The sequence below is a fragment of the Berghia stephanieae genome, chromosome 1, assembly GCF_034508935.2.
Source record: "Berghia stephanieae isolate SIO BIC M18660-M18661 chromosome 1, UCSD_Bste_1.3, whole genome shotgun sequence".
Lineage (NCBI taxonomy): Eukaryota > Metazoa > Mollusca > Gastropoda > Nudibranchia > Aeolidiidae > Berghia > Berghia stephanieae.
This window is the reverse complement of record NC_088360.1, coordinates 86,761,375-86,787,062: the sequence shown is the minus strand read 5'-3', so window position 1 is coordinate 86,787,062 and position 25,688 is coordinate 86,761,375. Positions and strand designations below refer to the sequence as shown.

The 25,688-nt window shown below is 35.4% G+C and overlaps 1 protein-coding gene across 2 annotated transcripts in view; it reads right to left on the bottom strand.

Moving 5' to 3' along the window:
* Positions 1-15,595: 15,595 nt before the first annotated feature.
* The window catches only part of LOC144960260 (neuroglobin-like), a 166,568-nt gene continuing 156,475 nt past the window's right edge, over positions 15,596-25,688 (bottom strand). For both annotated transcript variants that reach the window (XM_078893307.1, XM_078893299.1), the window contains exons 4-5: positions 19,116-19,347; positions 15,596-18,100 (exon numbers count right to left, since the gene is read on the bottom strand). In XM_078893307.1, the coding sequence (XP_078749433.1) occupies positions 17,936-18,100; positions 19,116-19,347 (397 nt within the window). In that variant the 3' untranslated portion in view covers positions 15,596-17,935. The remainder of the gene's footprint in view (positions 18,101-19,115; positions 19,348-25,688) is intronic.

The following is a 25,688-nucleotide window of genomic DNA, read 5'->3' as shown; positions in this document are numbered from 1 at the left end:
GAGTTTTTCATTTGCTGTTTTTATTTTACTTTATTAGGATTTGCCAGTGAGCTCTGGTTAGTTCTCTCGAACAATATGTATTAAAAAATTTGGCCAGAAAATTCGTCCTTCAAATATCGATTGATTTAAATTACCCTCATCTTGGCAAAAACTCCCAGGTCCCAGGTTTAAGAGTTTATTGCCAAGATAAGGGTCATATAAATCGATCGATATTTCGAGGATGAGTTTTCTGGCCATTTTTGTTAAAGACGTGTGTTTCCAGGGTACCGCAGTTAAATGGTTAAACAAGACATTTAAGTTTAAACTCAAATTACAGTTATCCATTGCTGAAACATGAGTTAAGTTTTATTTTGTGAAACTTAATGATAATATAATGCATCTTTATATTTCGTGTATGTGTTTACCTTATCTGGTACTCAACCAAAGTTTACCAACGTTGTTTTTGATCCACCATAGACTATACAAATGAGAGCGACAGAAAAGCTACTTAATTTATTGATCCATTTCGAGGAATGAAGCTGTCAGGGAACTAAAAGATGGCGATAAAATATAGAGTCTGTTTATGTTAAGGTCACGAGGTTATGTTATCATTAGTGCATCTAGGCCAAAGATAGAAAATAAGATAAAATCTTCCGTCACAGTATCGGAAACTCGTGGTCGTAAAAATAGCGGAAAAGTCGTGAGGATTTAAGGCCGATGTTATCCTAGACAATATTATGGTTTCGCTTAGGAAAAAAAGAGGATCGAAAGCACTTTTTGTTATTAGCACAGATTGTAAATGGATATTAAACTCCGCGCGGGTTCGCACGCTCTAGATATTGAAGAAATGTGTTTGAAACTGATACTTTTCTTTCTCTTTGTTTCGCCGTTCAAATATAAACACAGGTGATGTAATTGTGGCAAAGTAATTATAATTTTGTGTGTGGCCCATCTCAACAAAATTGTGTTAGATTGTGTATATTCATAAGGAAAACACAAAAGGAGTTTTTATAGTTTAGCCAAAAACTTTGAAATCAAACGGCTTTGTGGTCTAATGGACTCAGGCTTGCGACCAGTTGAGTCCTTGGGAAAACAATTCTTCAAGGAAAAGGCAGATAGCAAGATGTCTCTGGCGAGCATAGACTATAATAACGCCTTACACGCTGCATGATTCGTCCAACATGCTCAAGGTTGCTGTTAGTTTAGCACATTGTAAATATTGCTCTATATAAAATCCCACGATTAAAATAAATATCATGCTTGTATTTCTGCTTTACACTATGCGCTTAAGATTGCCAAAGCTTCTCTACGCTGTTCAATTTGAATATCTTTCCTGTTCTTATTTTGTCTCTTCTGACGTTTTTACTTTTAAAATTAAAACGATCTGAGTTTAATATGCTTCCTTGTTGCATATCTCTTCTTATTTGCATGAAGCGAAATTTTTCTTTCCCCAACTCTAGCTGTTGCTGTTAGACTCTAGTATGTTCTAAGCTGAACAAAAATATATATGATATCTTCATAATTATTAACTGTCAAATGCCTTCTTACAATCTACAAAACGCAAATTAGCAGCTTTTTACTTTTCTATTTATTAATGTAGCTAGTTTGGCAATGACAATTCTAGTTCTTGATCTGCCACAAAACCAAATTGTGAGCCACGTACCTCAGTTCTCGTTGTATTTCTCATTCTTTACCTTAATATTCACAGAGTACCATAACATGTATTTTTAAAAAATGATATAAAACCCTCTTTATGCATTATGTAATTTATTCTAAAGTATCCCAAACTCAATTCAACGTTAGTTGATGATGAAAACCAGTTGCCTCGTCACTGCCCTACACTGAAAAAAACACCATATTACATTTTGGCTACAAAACTTTTACGTCTTAAATTGATCGATTTGAATTATTTCCCCAGCTTGTCTGAAATAATTAAATCCGAGACTTAACGTTAAAGAGCTTAAAGTGACATACATAATCAGAAAGTCTGAGCTTCGATCTCTAGTCGAGACAGGCTGACTTTTGGGATTGTTTTTTTTTTCTCTTGTATTTGTTTCTGCTTTGTCTGCTACTGTTTCATACACACCCTTACAGATATTTAGTCTTGAGCTTAAACACTACTTGACAAAATAAGAATCATTTGAATTGATCAACATATGAAGCAAAATATTTTTTGTTAAAATGTTACAAAGTCAGTGTATAGTAGCTTCCTTTCATTGCCAGCAGAGAATAATATCAAACGAAAACAAAATCTGTTTTACCAGAGAGTTTATATCTACACCAGAATACCTATAGAGAGTATGAAGTTGACGTCTGAGCTTCGATCTCTAGTCGAGACAGGCTGACTTTTGGGATTGTTTTTTTTCTCTCTTGTATTTGTTTCTGCTTTGTCTGCTACTGTTTCATACACACCCTTACAGATATTTAGTCTTGAGCTTAAAGACTACTTGACAAAACAAGAATCATTTGAATCGTGCAAAATATTTTTTGTTAAAATGTTACAAAGTCAGTGTATAGTAGCTTCCTTTCATTGCCAGCAGAGAATAATATCAAAAGAAAACAAAATCTGTTTTACCAGAGATATACACCAGAATACCTATAGAGAGTATGAAGTTGACGTCACTCGGGTCATTGTTATTGCTTTTTGCCATCCGCGTTTATGAGTAATTCTCACTAAACTGTATTAACCAGACTGTAAACTTTCAAGGTTACAGAAAGATTTGTGTGTTGGTCCGTTATACTTCCGGATGGCAATGTTGTGAGCTTCTTAGCCAAGCACATGCTATCTATATGGCGTGCTTATCATCTATTGTTGTGATGTAATGAGAGCATGCCCTATCCGCTTTAATTTTAGATAAGGTTCCTGGGTTCAAATCCATGTCTTTGTATCGTAACATTAATTCATTCGGAAAAAAAAATACACATGATGTAGTATAGACACACATGATTATGATGAAGTTTAGAGGATGGCTAAAGTTAAAAGTTTTTTTTAAAAAAGAACAAATAGGGAAAGGCAATTGCTGTTCATTTGTCATCTATGTACACACACTTACAATCACAGCTTTACTAGGTCAAGTCAATAATCGACAAGGGCAATAAAAGGCTTTCCTTTAGGTTCTGTTTCAAGTAAAGACCATAATGATCGCAACGTGCGAGATGTTGACAGCGAGGCTCAAACTCGTGCAGAAGTGTAATGTCTTATCCAGTGAACCATCTCACCATATTTTGTATTGTTCACAAAACTTCTTGATTTATCTACTCATTCACCTATTATGCATTATTTCGTTCATCAATGTATGCGGCAATAATGGTCTAGTGGTATACACTAGCCACTGAATCAGAAGGTCCAGGGTTCGAGTCCCGCTCTGAGCTGCGCATAGTTGAGACCTCCGGAGAAGTATCTTTACCCACATTCTCTCATCGTACTCGGATGTGAAATGAGTACCTGATCGTTAACAGCGTTGTCTTTGTCGTGAAGATATGATAAGATAAGATAAGATATACTTTATTGATCCTGAATGGAAATTATCATAATGTGGTAATATCGCCTTAAAGATGTCTCTTCCTGCATGTTAAGTGTTGCTGTTGGCTAGGAACCCCTTGCTTTGAGTACGTATATTGAATATTCCCGAATACAAAATGCTCTAGTTAATCCATTTTCTCATATTGATTAATCTTCGCATCCATCATTCCTCTTCTTTTACCGCTGGAGATCAGATTTTTTTTCTATCAAGCTTATTTTTATGGCTGACCCGTTCCGTAAATAAAACCACTACAAGATAATAATATTAATGTATTATGTCATAATTTGTCTCTGTCAAAGAGAGGGCACAATAATGCTATTGGACATTATGTGCACACAAACTGTTTTTATAGGGTGAGAGGAGTGTCAGAAAATTACGTAAACCACATGAGGTCGGTTCAGCATAATGCTAGAATCTGTCATGTGAAGATTTTCAGACATGACAATTGGATTCAATAGTCTGATATCACGTCCGCCCAGCAACGAGCAGATTGGTTCTAAACAAGAAAATCGGTACTTTTTATTCTTCATGCTGGCTAGAATATTTTCACATGTCATGTGATCAGAATGTATAAAAGTCAAAACATGATCAAATTTATAATGTCTTTCTCCTCTGGATTCACATTTATGCTCGTCGGAGAAGAATTTCATATGGGCGTTGTTCCGATTGTTTAGAACCAGTTACTAAGTTACTATGCGTCATTACGAGGGAAGTGACGTCACGACTGCTGAAGCCTATTAATTCCTTTATAATTTGTTTACTGACTGTGTGATTGGAACTTCAGAATCTGAACAGGAATGTTGGCTCCATTTTTCATCCACGCTCAAGAAGTAACTCCCCTCTATCGTTTTAAGCTCACAACGTCACAACAGCGACCCACTCGCTTTTTTCTTTAGCTGAAGTTTCTACATTTTTCTTCTTCTTCCTTGTCCCTCCTCATGTTTGAATGTTTAGTTTGTGAAGGAGCTCCGTTCTTCCCCAGCTTTGTCAGGGGTCCATACACTTTAGTCCACAGAGGTGTGGTATCAGGCCAAAATCATCTCTAGCTATTGTTCCTCGGTTCAAACTTATGTCAACGTACTGACGTTAACCCATTTCGAAAATCTATCGACACAATATTCCATCTACCTATCGAATATGGTCGTATTATTCGGAGTTATCCTCTTATAAAACAGCATACAATTGCCATTTTGTCCAGGAGACTGCACAGAGCAATAAAAAATTGCATGCTGTGTTTTGCCTATTAGATGGAAATTGTATATTAGCAAGAACGAATATTGTAAAGCGCATTGAGAATAGTGATAATAATCACGGATAAGCTTTTGAAATATTATCTATTTTTAATCCATTATCGATTATTTGAAACGACTGATTGCAAATGAAGTTATTCAATATTGAACTCTGATTTTATTTTGACAAAATTACTTTAGTGTATGATTATCAATACTTTGATGATGAAAGAAATATATTGTTACAAATTAACTGGGTTTTTTTCCTATTGTATTGTAAATACACCTTGTTTTAGTCACCCACCCATCCAACATATATTAATTGATTCTTTAACCGATGTATTAATCCACAACACAATCGATTAATTTTCGCATCCATCATTTCTCTTCTTACACCGCTGGAGATCAATTTGCTGTTTTTTCACCTATCAATCCTTGTTTTAAAGGCTGGTCTTTCTCGTGGATAAACCACTGCAATATAGTAATAATGTAATATGTTATTAATCAAAATAAGCTTATTGTACATCACAGACGCACTAATTCATTTGTTATGGCGGCATAGTGGCTCAGCGGTACGGTCTTTGCTTCGTACCCGGAAGGTACCGAGTTCGATCACCCGCTGTATGCTGTGTGGACTTGAGCAAGTCACTTCCCCCTAGCTCAATTTGCGGCGCTGTACTGCGGCTGACGCCTGGGTTATTTCAGTCTTCCCTTGGAATAGACCCTGCCTAGAGACAAATTTCCCCTTTCGGATGAATAAAGGGAATTTTATTTTATTTATTTTATTCCATAATAGCGCAGACTAAAGCGTATCAAACATTGGGTTGGAATGTCTAACCAGAGAGCGTATAACCCGACTCCATCACTGTCAGTAGTAGTGTGATGTCAACATAAAAATTCTATTTTAGAGCGTTTGAATGGTCTTTAAAATCTTAATTTCTCGACAACGGATTCAAACTCACACCTTTTTCAGTCATAAGACAAGTGACTTCCCACTTAATCATCTGACAACATTGGGAGCAGGTTCGTGTGTGAGATAAAAAAGGAAGAAGAGAATAATAATAATGTGCTACAGAAAATACAACATCATCCCAACCACCACCAACAACAACATAAAACAATAATCCTAAAATTTAGGTTTCCTCGACTAGTTATCGAACATACGATCGGCTGATTACCGGCCAGATATATAAACAACAAAGAGATCATCTGTGTAAACCAAGGCATGAAACATAAGAAGCAATCAAATAAAAAATGAAGTCAGACACAAGAAAGAGAAGGACGAATAATATATTTTGGAATTTGAGTGATGATATAATATCGTGATGTTTTGTCTATTCAATAACCATGGTGATGATTTTATGGTGTGTAATCTAAGTGTACATAATTGTAAATCTAAAACCCAAATGATTATGGTCTCATTGTTGCAATGGAAACACTCGCATTACGCTGGACTCTACATGAAAGAAGAGAGGCAAACCCAAGGAAAATTGAGAATTGAAACCTCGAGTCTTCAGCCTGTAGACGGCAACTCATGCAGCTAAAGACAGTAAATATCAGCGATACCTTTCTGTTGCCTCAAAGCACCTGCCGTTACAGAGTGGTGTTGTTGACTTAGTTGGAAAGTGGTCTGTTGCTTCATCTAAACCTTGGCAGGCATTATTTGTTAGCGTTTTGAGCACGCAGCAGCCATATCATAATAATAATAATAATAATAATAATAATAATAATAATAATAATAATAATAATAATAATAATAATAATAATAATAGACTCTTATAGAGCGCATGGCATCTTCAACAATGAGTCTCTATATAATACAATATACCTACTTTATTTTTTATCTCATACAAATCAGTGCGAAATGATGTTACGTATTCTTCAACCATTTAAACAAGTCTATCTTATAATAAAACTTGTCGCAAATGATTCTGTTGGTCTTCATTTGGTGCTTGCACAAAAAAGGAAAAGGAAAAACAAACTTGATAGAAAAAGAGCCGTTCATGATTTTAAGGGTCGTTACACTGGATATGACACTGGGTTTTTAAAATTCAAAACAAGTAATTTTGAAATTTAAAAGAAATATTCTTCTACTTCTTTTTGTCCTGTGGCAAATCCCGTTGGCACGCTTTTTAACTGTTTTGAGGGGATAATGACGTGGTTTTTTTTCATATTTTGTGCAATATTGTAACCTAAATCAATGGAAATATATCCAACATAAACGAAAGACGGTTATAAAATTACGTCTGAACAAAGAAGTTTGTGTCCTAATACGAAATATTCGATTTTTAAAAAGTCACAAATTTTATACTCCGGGGTCCTTTCGAGGACAATCACTCTATATGGGCGATAGTTTATAAGAGTATTACAGTGGGTTTTGTGCATTAACAATTCTATGAATAATACTAGTGTTAGCTGGGTTCGGACCAGATGTCACAAAAATAAAAACAACAAAAAACTAATGGGTTTGATTAATATTATTGTAAGGGCCATTATTTTACTTTGGTATTTCCATTACAACAATGAGACTATAACAATTTGGATATCAGACTTATGAAGAAGTACACGTCGCATCACCTTTATAAATACCGTACAGAAAAAAGACAAATTAATTACCGTGACATGATTTCAATGGAGAGAGGTATTGGTTGATTCCTCGTCAGAGGCTCAGCAGATTTATCATTGGCCTTGTTATAATATTGTTGTTGTGATAGAAAAAAAACATATTAATTATAATTTTGATGATACACGTTACAACAGGTGAATATAATCGAATTGATGAAAAAAAGGGAAAAACAACACAAGTCATATCAAGTGACAAATACAGTCAACGTTCGTCATGTGATTAAACAAAACAAAATGAAAATAACTATGTGCAATGTTCTGTGCTGTCAAGTAATTAACACGAAGATGCTATAGTTCAGATGTCTATTTCATATAAAAAGAATGTCATTTTTTTTCTTGTCAATCTTTTCAATTTTCATTGCTTCTTACCACCAAATTTCTAAGTATTATTGTCTACATATGCATTGCTTTCTAATGTTTTAAATAGACGCATTCAAAGAAAGAAACAAACAAAAAGAACAATAAACTAAACCAATAACTAAGCAATAAGATTTTCACACAATAAATAAACAGCTTTCCTTGACAGAAACATATTTTTATAATACAATCTGTGCACAAATTTACAAATAAAAATATGGAAGATGATGGTACACGATTATTATATTAATTTATACGAAGCGATCATTATGTGTCAATATATCCAATGGTATTTACAATCTTATGTCGTTATAAATACAGATTTGATGGACAAAACACATGTTTTTTAAAACCTTTTTTTTGGCCAAAAAGGTACAACTTTGAGATGTCGATCGATTCAGGAGACGCCCAACTCTCCAAAAGACCCCAAACCCTAGGCTGTAGATAAGGAGTGTATTATATTTAATAATTCACGGGTTCAACCAATGGACTGTAGAACTCTGGAAAAACTCGTATTTAACCCTTTGACCAGAAAACTCGTTCTTCAAATATGATGGATTATCGATATTAGAGGGACAAGTTTTTTGGTCGAATTTTTAAATAAGAGTTTTTCCAGGGCACGGCAGTTTACTGGTTAATGACATTTTGAAAAGTTGGGGAGTCATTTTACATCGATCGATAATTAATAAAACGGGTAGAGATACAATTGTCGAAATCAACTCAATAACTTTATTTATAGTCTTGATTCAGTTGAAACAAGATGAGCTCCTTAATGCCAATTCCATTTACAGATATAAAATGCAATTCTTTATATAACACATTCTTGGTGAACTGCTCGAATTGTTGTGGCATGATATGACACAACACTTTTTTTTTGCTTCTCCCAGAATACTATTATTTCAAAAACCGATGATAATCTGTAACTTGACTTGTCAAAAAGTCTAAAATACTTCATTGAAGTTTCAGATTCGAGAATTCTTGACAAGTTAATCGATTCATGATTTATGTAAAAGTTTACTGGGGAAATCTTTTTAAACAGTTCCCATTCCGAGTACTACAGCTACAGCAGAAACTGTCCCTTGCCGATATTCTGTTCCTGGTTTGTTCTGTCGAGGCAATTTCCGAGACCTTAATGCAGTTTTAATGCCACGATTCGACTGTTTGCGCTTTGGGAATGAGTGGTATTTAAATTTATTAAGTCGTATAACAATAAAGACATGGCTTGAGAGACACATAGCACATGATAAAGGCTTATCAGTCAGGGTCGTATACAAGTATATAGGAAATATATATATATATATATATATATATATATATATATATATATATATATATATATATATATATATATATATACGCAGTGGCGGAGTGGATAAGGCATTGCATTATAATCTTGGCAACTCGAGTTCTATTTTTACTGTATTTCAACTCGATTTTCAAACCTCAGCGTGTGCACCTGAACAAGATTAGCAAATCTTACATTGCACGTTTGTTGGTTGAAGTTATATCTCTCTTAGATTATGAAATAAAGGCTGCCAGCATCCGTTGACGAAAACTTCATCGGCAAAATCCTGATATTGTGATTTTGAAAGTCTGAAGAGCTCATGAAAATAGACTTTTGAATTTGTGAATTATAATTTCCTTAAATTTCCTCCGATGAGTGAAGGTCGAAACATACACACACATACACACACACACACACACACACACACACACACACACCAAAGAAGAAGAAGAAGAAGAAGAAGAAGAAGAAGAAGAAGAAGAAGAAGAAGAAGAAGAAGAAGAAGAAGAAGAAGAAGAAGAAGAAGAATATGAATGTTTAGATGATGGCAGCATAGCAATACTATATGAAAGGAACTAAATTTGAACGTAATCATTTACAAATCATTACAGTGTTGTTTGTATGTCCAGAGTATTTGATAAAGCTTGCTATGAAAATATAGTATTTTCCAGGCAACTGTGTTGCTACATTGCAAATCTCCATAAAACAATAAAGTGCAACAAATGATAAATTTGAGGGAAGCCAAGAATTAATTTATCATTTCGCCAGCTGTAATATTTGCGTTTTGAGCCTGACCACACTAACCATGTTGACCCATATCACATTTTATAGGGGTTTTCTTCTTCGTCAGCTGTGGAGACCTCATGACCAACGCGCCCTGTCCTTTGTGTTGTCAAAAAGTGTTTAGTTCTCGGTTTTTATGACGCTTGTCGTACTTTTAGATTGTATCAGCCTCATTACTTACTTACTTACTTAATTAACCCTCTTCGGGTCTTGAGGAACATATTGCATCTACCAGACATCTACATTTTTTTTTTGCGGCCAGCTGCTTTTGCGGTTGCTGTATTCCAGGACAGGTCTGCTAGCTTTAATTCTTTTTCCATGATCCTTCGCTAGGTTTCTTTAGGTCTCTCCCGATTTCTCTTCCCGTCCAGTGACACATTTTTCCATTCTGACCACAAGGCCCAGGCAACGCCACCTTCTTTTTATTTGGCTTTCAATACTAGCGCAGCCAGCTTTCTTTAATAGATCACTGTTTTTATTTTTGTAGACCAAAATATGTTGAAAATGTCTCTTAGACACTTGTTTTGAAAGTATTCTAGCTCATTAAAGTTCTCAAATTGTACAGATGTAATGTGCTTACGATCACCATTGAAAGAATATGACAGTAAAGAGAAATAGCTAAATCTCGTCTGAAATAATGTTAAGCTCCACCAAGAAACTAGCAGAACATTTCCACCAATAGGGATGCGTTCAAATAATTGAAACATAGTGAAGATTAAATATGTTACAATAATGAAGAACAACCAAATGAGTAGGTACACGAAAAAATATCATAATACCGTCTACTCTCACATACAAGGAATATCCATCTCACAGTGCTCATCTCAGCAAAAGACCACTGCTGGGGACTAAGCAAAACAAATTGTTTTAATTTCGGGAAAAGTGTACAATGCAAATGGAAAACAATAAAAAAAATAATACAAAGAGAGAGAGAGAGAGAGAGAGAGAGAGAGAGAGAGAGAGAGAGAGAGAGAAAGAGAGGGAGAGAGAGAGAGAGAGAAAGAGAGAGAGAGAGAGAGAGAGAGAGAGAGAGAGAGAGAGAGCAAAAATATACCACTCATTTTAGAGAACCTCCTCTCATGGATTGTTATGAAAAATTGGGCAACTTACTTCTCAAAGTCAAAGATTTGTACATCGTATGGTAATCAAACATAGAAGACTATTAAATTTGACACTAAAATAATAACACTTGTTTCAATATGGATTGGCATTGACATGTAATGTGTATAAAGGACATGTGTCATAAACAGAAACAGTGGATAAATAAGTTATTCCAAATTAAAGTACTCATATCCAATTAATTTTGTTTATAGTAATTATAAAAGACCATCATACAATAACATCCACACGACCGATGTAGGAGAAATTCAGTATGACATACAAGCTTACCAGAATTATAGAAAACTTTGAGAAGTTCAAAATAAATAAAAAGGACAGTAAACAATATTTTCAGGACAAAACCGGTCCCAGAAAATACTTAAATCCTGATCAAATATAACTGTGATGTAATAATAGGGTGATGAAAAATAATAACTTATAGGCTTATTACCTTTTACTGTATATATTTCTACGGCTTTTCATTGTGCCCAATAAAGTTTTAACTGCCTCATTTATTCCACCAGCCGGCTTTATGGAACTGAATACCATACAGATTACCATGTTAGTTTTACTACAGCACTCCTAAAATGTCCGTGCTACTTACAATTAATTAGGAACTCACTCAAGTCTCACAGGTGTGTAAATGTTTAACCCCACAAACACGGCGCCTGAAACAAAACTTGCAAGTACTGTCACCCATTGGTCCACAGTCACACCCAGTATCGCTTGAGTTGCACACTACCACTCACTGACTAAAAGGGTTTGAACAAGAGCCGGGATTTTCCGCGAGACTTTAGTTACTGGCTACATGGATGAATATTTCCGTTAGTTGCCGACTATCTAATCAGATTCATGAATGAACAATAGAGAAAATGAGTCAAAAATATTCTCAAAAACAAATTTTCATTTGATTTTTTCAGACACGCATTTTGAAAATTGGTACTACATGAATCAGCGGACAACTTATTTTCTTGAACCAGACTGAGAGAGATGGAATAATTTTGAAATCAAACGTAACTTTTACCATTAATTTGACATCAGTCGACAACAACAAATGACAAATACCAAAGTAGCCGGTAACCAGAGCGGGAGGACACGAGATAAGAAAGGTCAATCTATTTTAACCTCGATTTATGTCAGATTGACGATTGATATTCCATCGACGAGATCAAAATGTTGTACATAGAGTTTTCTTCATGTTTATAGGTGATATTTGATTTCTATTAAATGATTAATGTAGTCAAGACTCGTTTTTTTGTGATTTTACTAAATAATTACAAATATGTTAGGATTTGTTTGACTATTGTTCCCTTCAAATATAAACATATTAAATCTTGGTCTATTTACTAAAATAATTTTGGCCGGATCAAAAGTATTCATGAATACTTTTATCCGGGATGCAAGTTGCCGACTCCTGTCCTACTATTTGCTGCTTGTAATCGGTAGACCCGGGATCCATTCACTTATTCATCACAGCCCTAGTATGAGAGAGCACTGGCTTGAAGATAAATTACAATAAAAGCTGCTGTTGGTACCAAGCCGCTAGGAACATGTTTAACATCTTTTTTCGTAAACAAACATCATATCATGTTTTTTTATTGGTTTTTTTTTTTTTTTTGTTAATTGCTTTGCATGGTGGTGGTGATTATAACAAGCCCGTTGCGTCCGATTTGTTATATTTATTGAAGTCTGTCAAATACTATCTTAGACTAGTAGTTGTATGACTTAATATTTTAACACCCTCTAGACTGGAGAATTTGGGGACTGGCACAACTGCCATAAACCCTCAACTCTTTGGTTGACTTTCCATGAGTCCGGAAACATGTACGAGTGACGTCACTAAAGAATTATAATCAATTATCATCCCCACTTTACATGTGTATCTGCATTTAATTAAGTAAAATAAACATCTGAAAATGTGTGTCTGGCTCAATTCTATTCACAACTTTTCAAATTTGTCTCTCGAACTACCGTAAACGATAAGTGAATATGAGAATTTTGTTAATAATCTGAAGACTGGTTTTAGGAGAATGGCCATCGATGAGTCACATGATTAGCATATCAATGAAAAGATCGGGACCCACTTATTCGAATGAGTACGCGTACGTCTGGACCCAATTATTAAAATGAGCACTATACGCCCTTGGTTAATTAAAGCCCCATAAATCGATGATTAAACTAAATGCTGCCGTTCAGTAGCGGATGAAAGATAATGGGTCTAGGAAGAAAGGGAGGGGAGTGAGGTGGTACACGAATGAAGTCATTGGTTGTGGGTGAAGGTGCTTCTTATCTTAAATCTATTCCACGTTCTTACGCCCCCCCCCCCCCTTCTTCCTTTCATTCCTACCTCTCTCTCTCTCTCTCTCTCTCTCTCTCTCTCTCTCTCTATATATATATATATATATATATATATATATATATATATATATATATATATATATATGCTCACTTGGACAACATGGGTGATTCCTGTTGACATCAGACATCTTGTTTGATGAGTTATCTATATTCCTTCGTGGAATGCCTAGGCGACGATATCTTATGATGTCGTAGCGCAAAAGGCATTATTAAAAAAAAAAAAAAATATATATATATATATATATATATATATATATATATATATATATATATAATTTTTTTTTTAATTTTTAATTTCTTTATTTTTCATAGATTTATATATACATACTAATTCAATGACGAATGTCGAGGGAAGTTTAAGAACAAAGTACGTCATTTTGAAGGTACTCGTACATACTTAGAGATGTAACCAATGCCATGCCGATGGATATTGTTGTTTTTTTTTTTTCAAAAAGTATTCTCTATATCGATTTTATCTGAAGGCTTGACAAAAGTATCGCTATAATATAAGTTTATAGGTAATTTTAAAAATGAGGATTTTTATCATTCGAGAGAAAAAATACAAGATTGTTTCCACCAGAGACATTCCATTTTTATGATTTGAAAAGAATAAATATATAATAAAAATTATTATTTAAACAACCGACTGTCTTATACAATTGTGTCCTAGTTTACACATGGAATATTTTAAGTATACAATGAATTTTTACAATGTTCAAAATGATTGGACGAATTTATACATGACACTTCTACGTACATTAATTTTTAGATGCGTGGTAGATACGTGAAATATAATAATACGAATAAATAGATCAATGTGTGTATCATTTACTTATTTAATTTGGCCATCCTGGCTCATTCAAAATGTACGCCCCATGTTTCAAACTTTCAAAGCTATTTGCATTATAAATTCGATGTAAAAATAGTAAATGACATGATCGGTAGGTGAAGCAATAAGTGTAATGTCATACAGTGAGAAAGAGAGAGAAATAAAACGCCTTTTTTCGAAAGCTGGAGGTTATCATAATCTATTGGATATCGGTATAAAATGTCTACGTTTTCTGGTCTAAATTAGAAAACGGAGTTTTACCACTGCAAGGCTGGGTGCTCCGTATTCTTTGACAAATGGGTTAGTATTGTTTAAGACAACAATTGATGACATCATTTTCGTACTAACAGGAGATACATTTGAGAAATAGATGACTTTCCAAGACCAACTTTAGCAAATTTAACCTACCGCCGCCCCCCCCCCCCTTTCTCCAACCTCCCCCCCCCCCCCCATAAAAAAAACCAAAAGAAACCGGTTATTATATCGCTGGAGTGGTGGTGATGCTAAAAATAGTTCAAACTATGAAATGAACAGATATATAACATTTTAGTTTTTGCCCCATTAAGAGATTACAGTCATTTTCTTCAGTATCCCAAGTCTCACATTTTTGAAAACTTTAATTCATTTTTTTTTCGCAACCAAATCACCCCGACGTCATATCGTTTGGAGACAGTAGGTGATTAATGAAAAGCCTGGTTATTTTTTACTGTCATTATTAAGGGGAAAAACATCTATAGACAAGCAGACATTATTGAATGACTACGCAGTAATTTAAATAATATTTAGATTTAGAGTTGTTTTTTTTTTTAAATCACAGTTGGACACCCACTTAATTACAAGATCTCTTATCCTTTCACATTCTCTGATTACATACATCAAATAACTTGGGCTGGCTCTAGATAGCAGAACTCCTATTCCTGCTAGATTAGAAAGTGACAAAACTGCCGTACTCAGAAGTGTACGCATATTCTAAAAATATTTGTCACAAAAATCGTCCTTTAAATATCGATAGCGGTTTTTAGAGTAGAACGCAGAAAAGTAGTCATGCTAACGGCCGATCTTAGATTTTTTTAAAAATTCGAGCAAACAGCAGGCTGTGTTATGACCGATGTTTCAGAGGTAAAATTAACGTTTGATTCACACACACACTCGAGGCCAAAATCGTCAAATTAATGTCGCAAACTGAGTAAATCTTTATTTATTTAAAAACCTGAAACAAAAACAAAAACAAAAAACAAAACAAAACAAAAAAAAAAACAAAAAAAAAAAACATAAGACAGCCAAACAATTCTGCTTGCCTACCACTAATATGGTAAGTTACAAATCAATAGAAAGCAACAAATGTCATGATATATTCCCCTCCAACCCTTCGTCCTCTCCCATCCCCGCACCCTCCCAAAAAACAGGAGCCACTCAATTTAACGACATTCAGAACGCGAGTGTGTGGGTTTATAGAAACGGAACCTAGAAAAGTAATGCTTTCAATGATGGCTGCCTCATTCCCCCCCCCCCCCCCCGGCCGATTGGATTACCGAAAAAAACGTCGCCGGCTTTTTGCGATTTTGATTTGATTGATTTTTTTTTTTTAATTGTGCAACTTGTGACAAGAAACTTAACAAATTACTGCATTACAACCTTTGGATTAAACATACAACAATTGTGGACTACTATTATGAAGACTAGCATCCTGGACTAGGGGGATGAGAATAGTCACTTCGTTTAATGATTACAGAACTATTTACTTATTAAGAATAATATATTTGTAAAATTTTGATCCAGTCCGTTATATCAGGATGAAGCGAATACTGAAAAGTGAATTTCTAGTTAAAATGATCAAAATACAAAATAAAGCCAATGCAATTGTTCAACTTTTGGTCATCGATTCAATTTCCAACATCTAGTTTATGACAAAATAGTATAGAACAATTTGAGGCGGCGGGTCTTATTTGATTCCCTACATGAGAGTGTGAAAAAGGAGTGAGCGCTTAAGGACATGCCATTAGTTAAATTGAAACATGATTCTATCAATTAAAATCAATCATTAAAGCATTCATGAAATATGTGGTCCAATATCAAATGCAAAGAACATTTTTGACAAAACTATAATTATATAATTCCCATTTATATATAATCAAAGCGTCACCAACAGGCGAAAGTCTGTCGTTTGCCAGTCGAAATCTTATCATTGAGTTGTTGTTTTTTTTTATCAGTCAGCTTTCAAATCATAACTTTCACGTTGTTAATTTGATTACAGCTTATAGACTTTACGTTTTACACCAAAAGAATGCAAATTAGGATGCAAAGGATCCCTAGTCACACCGCTGTAACTGCTCTATTGATAAAAACTGTATCGTAACCTGTGATGTCAGGTTAGAAATAACCTCGAATCCTGTCTCAAACGGATCAAAGTCTATAGAACTGACTTACGACGAACTCACTCATTCAGAAGAGCTTTAGGATCGTTTTAGCTTTCTACAGTATTTCATTTTACCCTTTTTCTCAGCTTTAGTTTGACTTGAGGAAATCCTTATTCCACAATACTGCCGTACTCTGGAATACGGCAGAATAGTATATCACTTACTCAGCACATGTATGAGATTTAAAGTACCCGTGTATATGTGTGTGTTTACATTCATCAATATCAGCATTCATATTACGTAAATGTAATCTTCATCTAACTACTCAATTGTGACTGTCTATAATAAATGTCTCTCACAATCATTGAGTTAGACTGCGGCCACATTTATAAACCATGCTTGAAAAAAAAACAAAAAAAAAACAAAACAAAAAAAAAAACATACTTAATAAATGTGCCAATTGTAATTTGTCTCAAACTTATATGCTAATGGAATTTCACATTTTCATATAGGTACATTCTTTACGTAAAGAATTATAATAGATCGAGACCTGGAGTAGACACAAACATCTGCTTTAAAAAAAATTATTTTGTTGCATACTTAGTTTAGTTAATCTTTAATGGTAAAAAGTTTATTTTAAACAGTGTTGTGTTTGTTGATGAATGATATTTAGATACCTGGAATGAAATTTTTACGCAGAAAAAGAAGAAGTAAATCAAATGAAAAGCCTTCATTCCGTTTTACCTGTTTTCAGCCTATTAAATTAACAACGATTTGTGTTCAGACACACAAAACCAAATATAAAAACAAACAAAACAAACCCAAAATCTAATTGGACTTGCAAAATATGCAAAAACATTTACCCCGCTTCGCACTTCTCACAATTGAAGCATGTTATAAAGTTTGTGTCTGCCGGTATTTCGTTTCTCTATCTGGCAACAATAAAAACACACACTGTTCATATTGCTTCCATTTTTACAGTCAAGTTGACAAGTAAAACTAGTGTATCTTCCATTTCCAAAAATGTTGTCTTGTTGATTATTCAAGGTATCATGATTGAACTATTTAAATAGTATGTTTGTGACGTAAAAAGAATAGACTGACTACTTCTTATGTGTCACAGAGCTAAGGATTCTCCTTTACGATGTAAAAATTATTGTGCGCTAGAGAAGAAAAAGGCAAATTAGCAACAACAGAAATGTTTTGACAAGTTAGATTCGAAAGTGAGATCTATTTGGTAGGGCTTGGCCAGTATGTGTGTGTGAGAGAGAGAGAGAGAGAGAGAGAGAGAGAGAGAGAGAGAGAGAGAGAGAGAGAGAGAGAGAGAGAGAGAGAGAGAGAGAGATTCCATTCACTATCGTATTTCAATTCTTTCCCTGGCACTTTTCGTATCGTCGTTTGACTGTTCTGGAAATAAATACATATATACACTGTGCGATGCATGGATTATAAATAAGACCGAGTGCAAATCTTTCATTCTGAAACAAATAAAATAATTAAACATTTCATCGTCACTTGGCTTTGATGCTTTTGGTTGAATTTCTCCCCTGCGTCATTCCGATGCCCATCTGACACGTGATGAAATCAAACAAGTGTTTCCATGCTAACTCCACCTCTGTCGTGAACTTGTCCCCAAGTCGCATCTTCAACCCATCCCTAATGGCAGGCCACAGAAACTGTCAAGTTTTAAAATGGATATAATTTATTTATCAAAATAAATTAGAAATGGTAATTTTAAAAAAAGGAATAGTAAAAGAAAACAAAAAGAAGTGAAACATTTTTATGCAACACAAGAAACGTAATAACATCGAAATGAGACATGAAAAAACTCTTAATAAAAGAAACTCTGAAGTAAAAAATAAAGATAAGCGATAGAGAAAGATATTTCAGAATGGAACCTTGTTTATCTTCCAATTGCTTGTGTTTCTTGAAATAATGATTGATGTCAGTTTTTAAAAAAACATTCGGATGATGTATTTTGGGATTAGAATCATTCAGATTTCTTGAAGTCAACGTATTCTTAGTCCTTCGCAAGAGTAGGGCCAAGGACCATCTTTTTGAGGGTATTCGCTCTTCTGGTGGTGGCTTTAATCCATGTACAGAACCCGATCTTCCGGGGATCTTTTTTTCAATGATCTTCCCCGTCGTCGTCCCCTATCGGGTTCCCGTGTTACGTCACGACCACTGTTGGGAGGCGTCTATTTCCCAATTGCAGTACATGATAAGTCTTATTCCATCTTCCAGCGCTATTGCATTACCTCACTTACTATAGGAATATTTATTGTCCCATAAGGTGTATAAGCTGGTTTTAAGTAAAATACACACCAGTTCCATCCGCAGATCAATCGTACCAGCACACAAAAATATATGTAACATAAAACGTTTATGCTCTAATTAAGAGTATTTAGTGAAAACTAATCATCCCACTCGCGATCTAAAGACAATAAAGAATAGTTTATTCATTTTGAGAGAATGAAAAGCTTTAGCAGATATAGAAATATCACGCACCATTTATACGGAGCATGGAAATGCTTACATTGTGACATTCAATCAAAATCTCATAGCAGCACTATTTTTACTTATAATGAGAATGATCATGTCATAGATACATGATGCGTGAAGTGTGATACGTATCATCTATAAAACATTGTTTCTATTAAAATTAAACGTTAAATAAGTAATGATTCATACCGGGAGCATCTCTGCTTTGATATTGTAGGCGATGTGTCGTTCTCCCAGTTGGCGTAAGGCATCACTCAATAGGGCTGACTCGTCTAGTCTCGCTACAGCTTGGCCAAGATTGTTCATCACCATCGTGGCGTGATGCTCCAGTCTCACCGAATCGAACACGAACTCTCCACTTTCATTTGTTGACATCAAACGCCTGAACAGTTTCTTCAGGTCTTTTTCCATTTCAAACAGTCTGGAAAATAATGATGATTTACAGTTAGAAGTTGGTTCTCTTGTCAAGATGGATTTGATTTGACTTTGACATCGTCATACTGTCTTATTATTTTGTTTAGATGCAAGTGTAATTGTGATTAAATTAAATATGATGATGATGATGATGATGATGATGATGATGATGATGATGATGATGATAATGGTGATGACGATAATACTAATAATAATAATAATAATAATAATAATAATAATAATAATAATAATAATAATAATAATAATAATAATAATAATAATAATAATAATAATAAGAGAGGGGAAAGAGGATGATGAAAAGTGTGAACATTTATGATTAAAGAATTCGACTTGATTTATCATAGCCGATGAGAGACTAGTAGGGTACTAAGGAACTGTGATAATTTATGTTTGTGGGAAGAGGAGGAAGACAAATTGATAGCAAAGCCTGATCAAAAGGAAGAGTGGAGAGGAGGAAAAATGTGTATGTGTATGTGTGTGTGTGTCTGTTGTGTGTGTGTGTTTCAGAGACTTATTGATACATTGTATATATATATATATATATATATATATATATATATATATATATATATATATAAGAGAGAGAGAGAGAGAGAGAGAGAGAGAGAGAGAGAGAGAGACGAGTGAGGGAAATAGAAGGAAAGTGAGAATTCGGATGTTATATGGAGAGGATGAAGAGGAATAATGGTTATCATTTTTTTTACCATTTTTATTGTTTTTAACATCACAAACATCGTTATTAATATAACATATTATATTCTTCACGTCAATCCGTTCATTCCTCTTCCAACTCCTTTTCAACTACCATCACCTTTTAAGCTGTAAAACCCCTTCGACCTTTTTGTTTGATTCCTCATTATAAATATTTGCGGTCCCAGTGTTTGAAAGTCAAAAATAGCAAATCATTAACAGTCAAGATCATATAATTATTTATACCTCATCTTCGTTTAATTAAAAAATTATACGAGTCTTACCTTGGGAAGACGAAGTATGATGATAATTATTCCGTCTCTTAATGCTGAAGGAGTCAATTGGAGGAAGCGCTGCGTCACGTGATCACTATTTAACTCCGAAAAAGCTGCCCACAACAAGTGTGTAGTAATGATAATACACAACTAAACTAAGTACTCTATGAACTTATCCCGCGATAGGTTACACATGTGTAATATATAGCACAATTTCACCGAAAAACAACAATAATACTCAATATAGAATTATAATCATATTAATAGTAAGGGCAAGGGAGGGAAGGGCAATTGACTCCTTCAGCATTAAGAGACGGAATAATTATCATCATACTTCGTCTTCCCAAGGTAAGACTCGTATAATTTTTTAATTATTCCGTCTACTTTAATGCTGATAGGAGCCACTTGGAGATTTCAAAGCAGGGCAGGTTTTGAGGATAGTACTGAATTTGCAAAAGATTCCGAATGAGATTCAATGGGCTTTTTATAGAATCGAGCAAAGGTAGACTCCCTTTTCCATCCTGCCGTATTAAGTACATGCCATATATCTACACCCTTAGCTGCTGAAGAACAAGATGCTGATCGTGTGCTGTGTGCTTTAAATATGTTAGTATCCACTCCTGACTTGGTTAGGATAAGTCTAATCCAACGTGACAGTGTATCCTTGGAGACTCCTAAGTGAGGGCTAAGGGTGCTAACTAATAAACAATTTATTAGAAGATCGAAGTGGTCTAGTCCGTTTCAAGTATGCTCGTAGATATGTCATAACACAAATCCGCCTGTCCTCATTAAATGCATGGAGTGTAATAATTGTTTGAGGATTAGAAGGCGAGTTATGTTTAAGCAATTTACTAATATGGAATATAGCTTTGCTATCATGAATAGATAAACAAGATGATTCAATAGTCATGGCATGAAATGATTGGCACCTATGTCCCGTAACAAGAGCACATAGCATAAGAAGTTTGGCTCCTAACATAAAAAGGTTAAGATCACGAGCAGGGGAAAGTGATCTTAAATAATTTAACACAGTAGATATGTCCCAAACAGTAGTGTAACGGGCACGAGTGGGTCGAGAATGAAATACACCTTTCATAAATCTACACACTAGCGGATCTGAACCGGTCTCGTTCAATGTTGACACTGCTGACCTCGCTGTATTGATGGCACTGTATCCCAATCCAGATTGAAATAATATTGTCAAAAAAGCTATAGTAGTCTGAACATTTTTACTCATAGGGTCCACCCCATCAGCATCACAAAACTGGATAAATTTCAGTAAGTAACTATTGTACTGTTTTTGGGTGTTGCGACGCCAACTTTTCATAATTATTTTTAAGGCGTGCTTGGAAACTCCTTGTTTCCGGATTTTTGCCCTGATAAGAGACAAGCCATCAACTTTAGTTTTGGATACAAAGGGTGCACAGCTGCCCTGTCTGATGCCAATGTCAATAGGTGTTTTGAGGCTTTTAGATGGACCGGGGGCGCTATCAGCATAGTCATAAGTTTGGGGAACCAAGTCTGTGTTTGCCAAATTGGTGCTATCACCAACGCTCGCGATACTTTGTCTTGTTGTATCTTTTGTAGAGCCCTGGGGATCATATTGAATGGAGGGAATAAATACACAAATCCAGCCCATAAATGATAAAAGGCATTAATGGCACAGGCAGATGGGTCAGGATATAACGACATATATTTGGGAATAAGAAAATTGGTTCTAGAAGCAAAAAGATCAATTTCTGGATTTCCAAAATGATCACAAAGCTTATTGAACTCTGCTCGATTAAGCGACCACTCAGTATGAATAGATAATTTTCTACTATAATCATCAGCAATGGTATTTTCCACTCCGGGAATATGACATGCTGAAATCCATATTCCCCTGGTTTTGCACCATAAAATTAACTCTCGTGTGATGTCATTGCATTTAACTGAATGGGTTCCCCCCATGTTATTAATGTAAGAAACAGCTGTCATATTATCTACTTCTACCCGAATGTGACAATTGGAAATATCTTTGCACAAAGATTGAAGTCCTAAATAAACTGCTTTTATTTCTAGAACGTTGATGTGATCCATCTGCTCTTCTTCCGTCCACATACCCTGTGTGGCAACATCATTCATAATTGCTCCATAGCCATGACCTGAAGCATCAGTTCTCATCACAAAAGAAGGGTTATCTATATGTAATCGTTTCTTACTGTGGACGCCTTCAGACTTCCACCATTCTAATTCAATAAAAGATTGAACTGAAACTTTAATATATCTATCAAAGTTATATACTTGTTTGAGAGCCTCAATTTTTTGACACTCAAGACTTCTATAGAATAAAGGTCCATATTCAACAGCAGGGAAAGAGGCGACTAACATGCCGATAATCTTAGCTAAAAATCTAACTGAGATGGAAGAAGGAAGGTTCTCAATCATACAAATAATCTGATCTTTCTTTTTATCACTTAAAGTCACTGACATATCCAAGGAACTGAGTACAAACCCTAAGTGCTCCATTTCTTGAGATGGGGTTAAGTTAGACTTATCTGATATTTCAAATCCTAACGAACGCACAATATTGGTCGTGTACTTCAAATTATGTTCGCATTCCTCATAAGAAGGGCCCTGAATATAAAAATCATCAATATACAAACTGCATATAATTCCCTTAAGATGCAGATGAGCAACAATAGGTTTCATGATTTTAGTGAAGATTCTAGGACTATCACGGAACCCCTGCGGAAGAACAAGGTATTGGTATAACGATTCATTATGAACAAATTTAAGAAATTTCGTAAAATCTGGGTGCATGGGCAAAGAATGGTATGCATTAGATAAATCTAGCGAAACCATGAAACATTTAGGTTCTATAAGTTGTAAACAAGAATGTAAAGTGTCCATTTTAAAATGGCGATAACGCACAAAGGAGTTGAGATGTTTTACATTTAATATCATTCGATACTTTTTCCTCTGCTCACCGGGTATAGCACGTTTCTCCCTAAGGAAAACATTATTAACAAAATCACCCTCCTCCGGTGTACATTTCTGGATAACACCATCCCTTTCATATTGTATTATCATCTCCTGTAAAGCTAACTTTTCATCCTGTTTAAATTGGATAGTATGAGCTGGTTTCATTTGAACAGGAGGGGACAAAAAATCAATTGCACATCCAGAAATACATTGAATAATAAAAGGATCAGAGGTATACATTTTCCAAGTAGATATAAATAATTTAGTTCTGCCCCCATGCAAATGGGTTACCTTATCCTTTAATTCCTCCTTTTGAATGTGTGTTGCTTGTGGTGTTGTTTTGGTTGTTCCATGTCCTTGTATTCCCCCGAAAGGTGTTTGTCCCCCCTCCTTGACCTTTCCATGGTTGACCTTTGCCTAAAAAAGGAAACCTTTTCTGGCCATGGGACGGGTACGGGGAAAATCTCCTTGTGGTTTTTGCCACTCGAATAGAATCGTTCATGTCTTTAATCTTATCTTTAATGTTGCTCCCAAATAACTTGTCACTAACAGGATAGGAAGCGGTACAGAGAGCGTTGAGGTCATCTCTAATTTCACCGCGAAGTGACTGTCTTCTATAAATATCCAAACTATGAGAGGCATTGGTGAGCAAAGCGACTCCATCCGAAATATTTTCCAGTACTTCTTTGTTATCTCCTTTCACCATCTCCATAGCCCTGCAAACAGCAGTAATGCCTTTCATAAGCGATACCTGCACTTTCTGCAAGGATGCGTCCCTCATTCTAGAGGCAGGGATATCTGTTTAAAAACCTCCTCATTGCATTGGACAACCTCTAGTCTAGAGCAATTTGCTGGCACTGGATATTTTTCAGAGAGAGCAGTAATCGTATCCTTGGGCAGACCGTCACATAAAACCTGTGTAACACCAGTTGAAACATTCTCTGCCAGCACCTTCCCTTTCACTTCTGTCCTGCCTACCACATTCTCGAAATATGAGAATGCCTGCTCCATCATCCCTGCATCTCTACTACTGCCTGGCACCATATCAACTGACCGCGAAAGGTCAGCATTACATTCTACATCTTTACTGCCTGACCGCGAAAGGTCACATTACTTACATTACTGCCTATCCGTCCTCGTCTCATTTCATATAAACGGTCAAACGGGCCTCCTTCATTTGGCTCACCACTGGCACCAATCCCATCAACACACTGAGTTGCTGTTTTATTTCATTAAAGTCCAGTTCACTGCTACCAACGCTACTACTACCAGCACCGTAACTGCTCCCCTCCGTTTTCTTTCCTTTACCTTTCCCCTTCACACCTCTTACACTTCCTTTCCCAACACATTCCTTCTCGCTCGCCCCGTCTTTCACTTCACCACCTCCTTTCCCTTTCTTATCGTCCGCTCGGCTACTCTCGATTGTTTCTTTCTCCATCACTGACTCGGAACCAAAAATGGCGTTCATTGTTTGTAAACAAAGGGACCGAGATGGCAGGCGATAAATAGGTGTTAAACTATTGTTTAAAATTGCACAAGTTTTACGAATATATACACTATCCAGATGAATGAATTCACAACATATAAATTGAACACAATTCCGTTTGAAAATATAGAATAATAATAATATAGAATTTAAATCAAATTGAAGTTGGTGGGCTCCAGTGATCAACGCTAAAGCAACGCTAAAAAGTGATCACGTGACGCAGCGCTTCCTCCAAGTGGCTCCTATCAGCATTAAAGTAGACGGAATAATCTTCTTTTATTATCCTTTACCATAACAAAAACACTTGTCACTCTATTAATTACCCTCCCTCTCTCTCTCTCTCTCTCTCTCTCTCTCTCTCTCTCTCTATCTATCTATCTTCTCTCTCTCTCTCTTTCTCTCTCTCTCTCTCTCTCTCTCTCTCTCTTTCTTTCTCTCTCTCTCTCTCTCTGATTTATATAGTAGATAAAAATAAAATTCCCTTTACTCATCCCATAGGGTACATTTGTCTCAGTTCTAGGGTCTTCTCCAAGAGAAGACTGGAATAACTGAGGCGTCAGCGCCACAAACTGATCTAGGGCGAGGTGACTTGTTCAAAGCCACACAGTGCAGCGGGTATTCGAACTTGGTACCTTTTGGGTACGAAGCAAAGACCGTACCGATGAGCCACGCTGACACACACACACACACACACACACACACACACATATATATATATATATATATATAAACACAGACACTCATATATATTTGCCTATCGATCTCTATTTATCTATATACTATCTATAAATCGACCCATCCTTACATTATCTACATATCCATCTGATCTATCAATCCATTCATCAATGCTTACTTATCTATCTAACTATATATCTATCATTTTATCTACCTACCCATCCACACACACACACA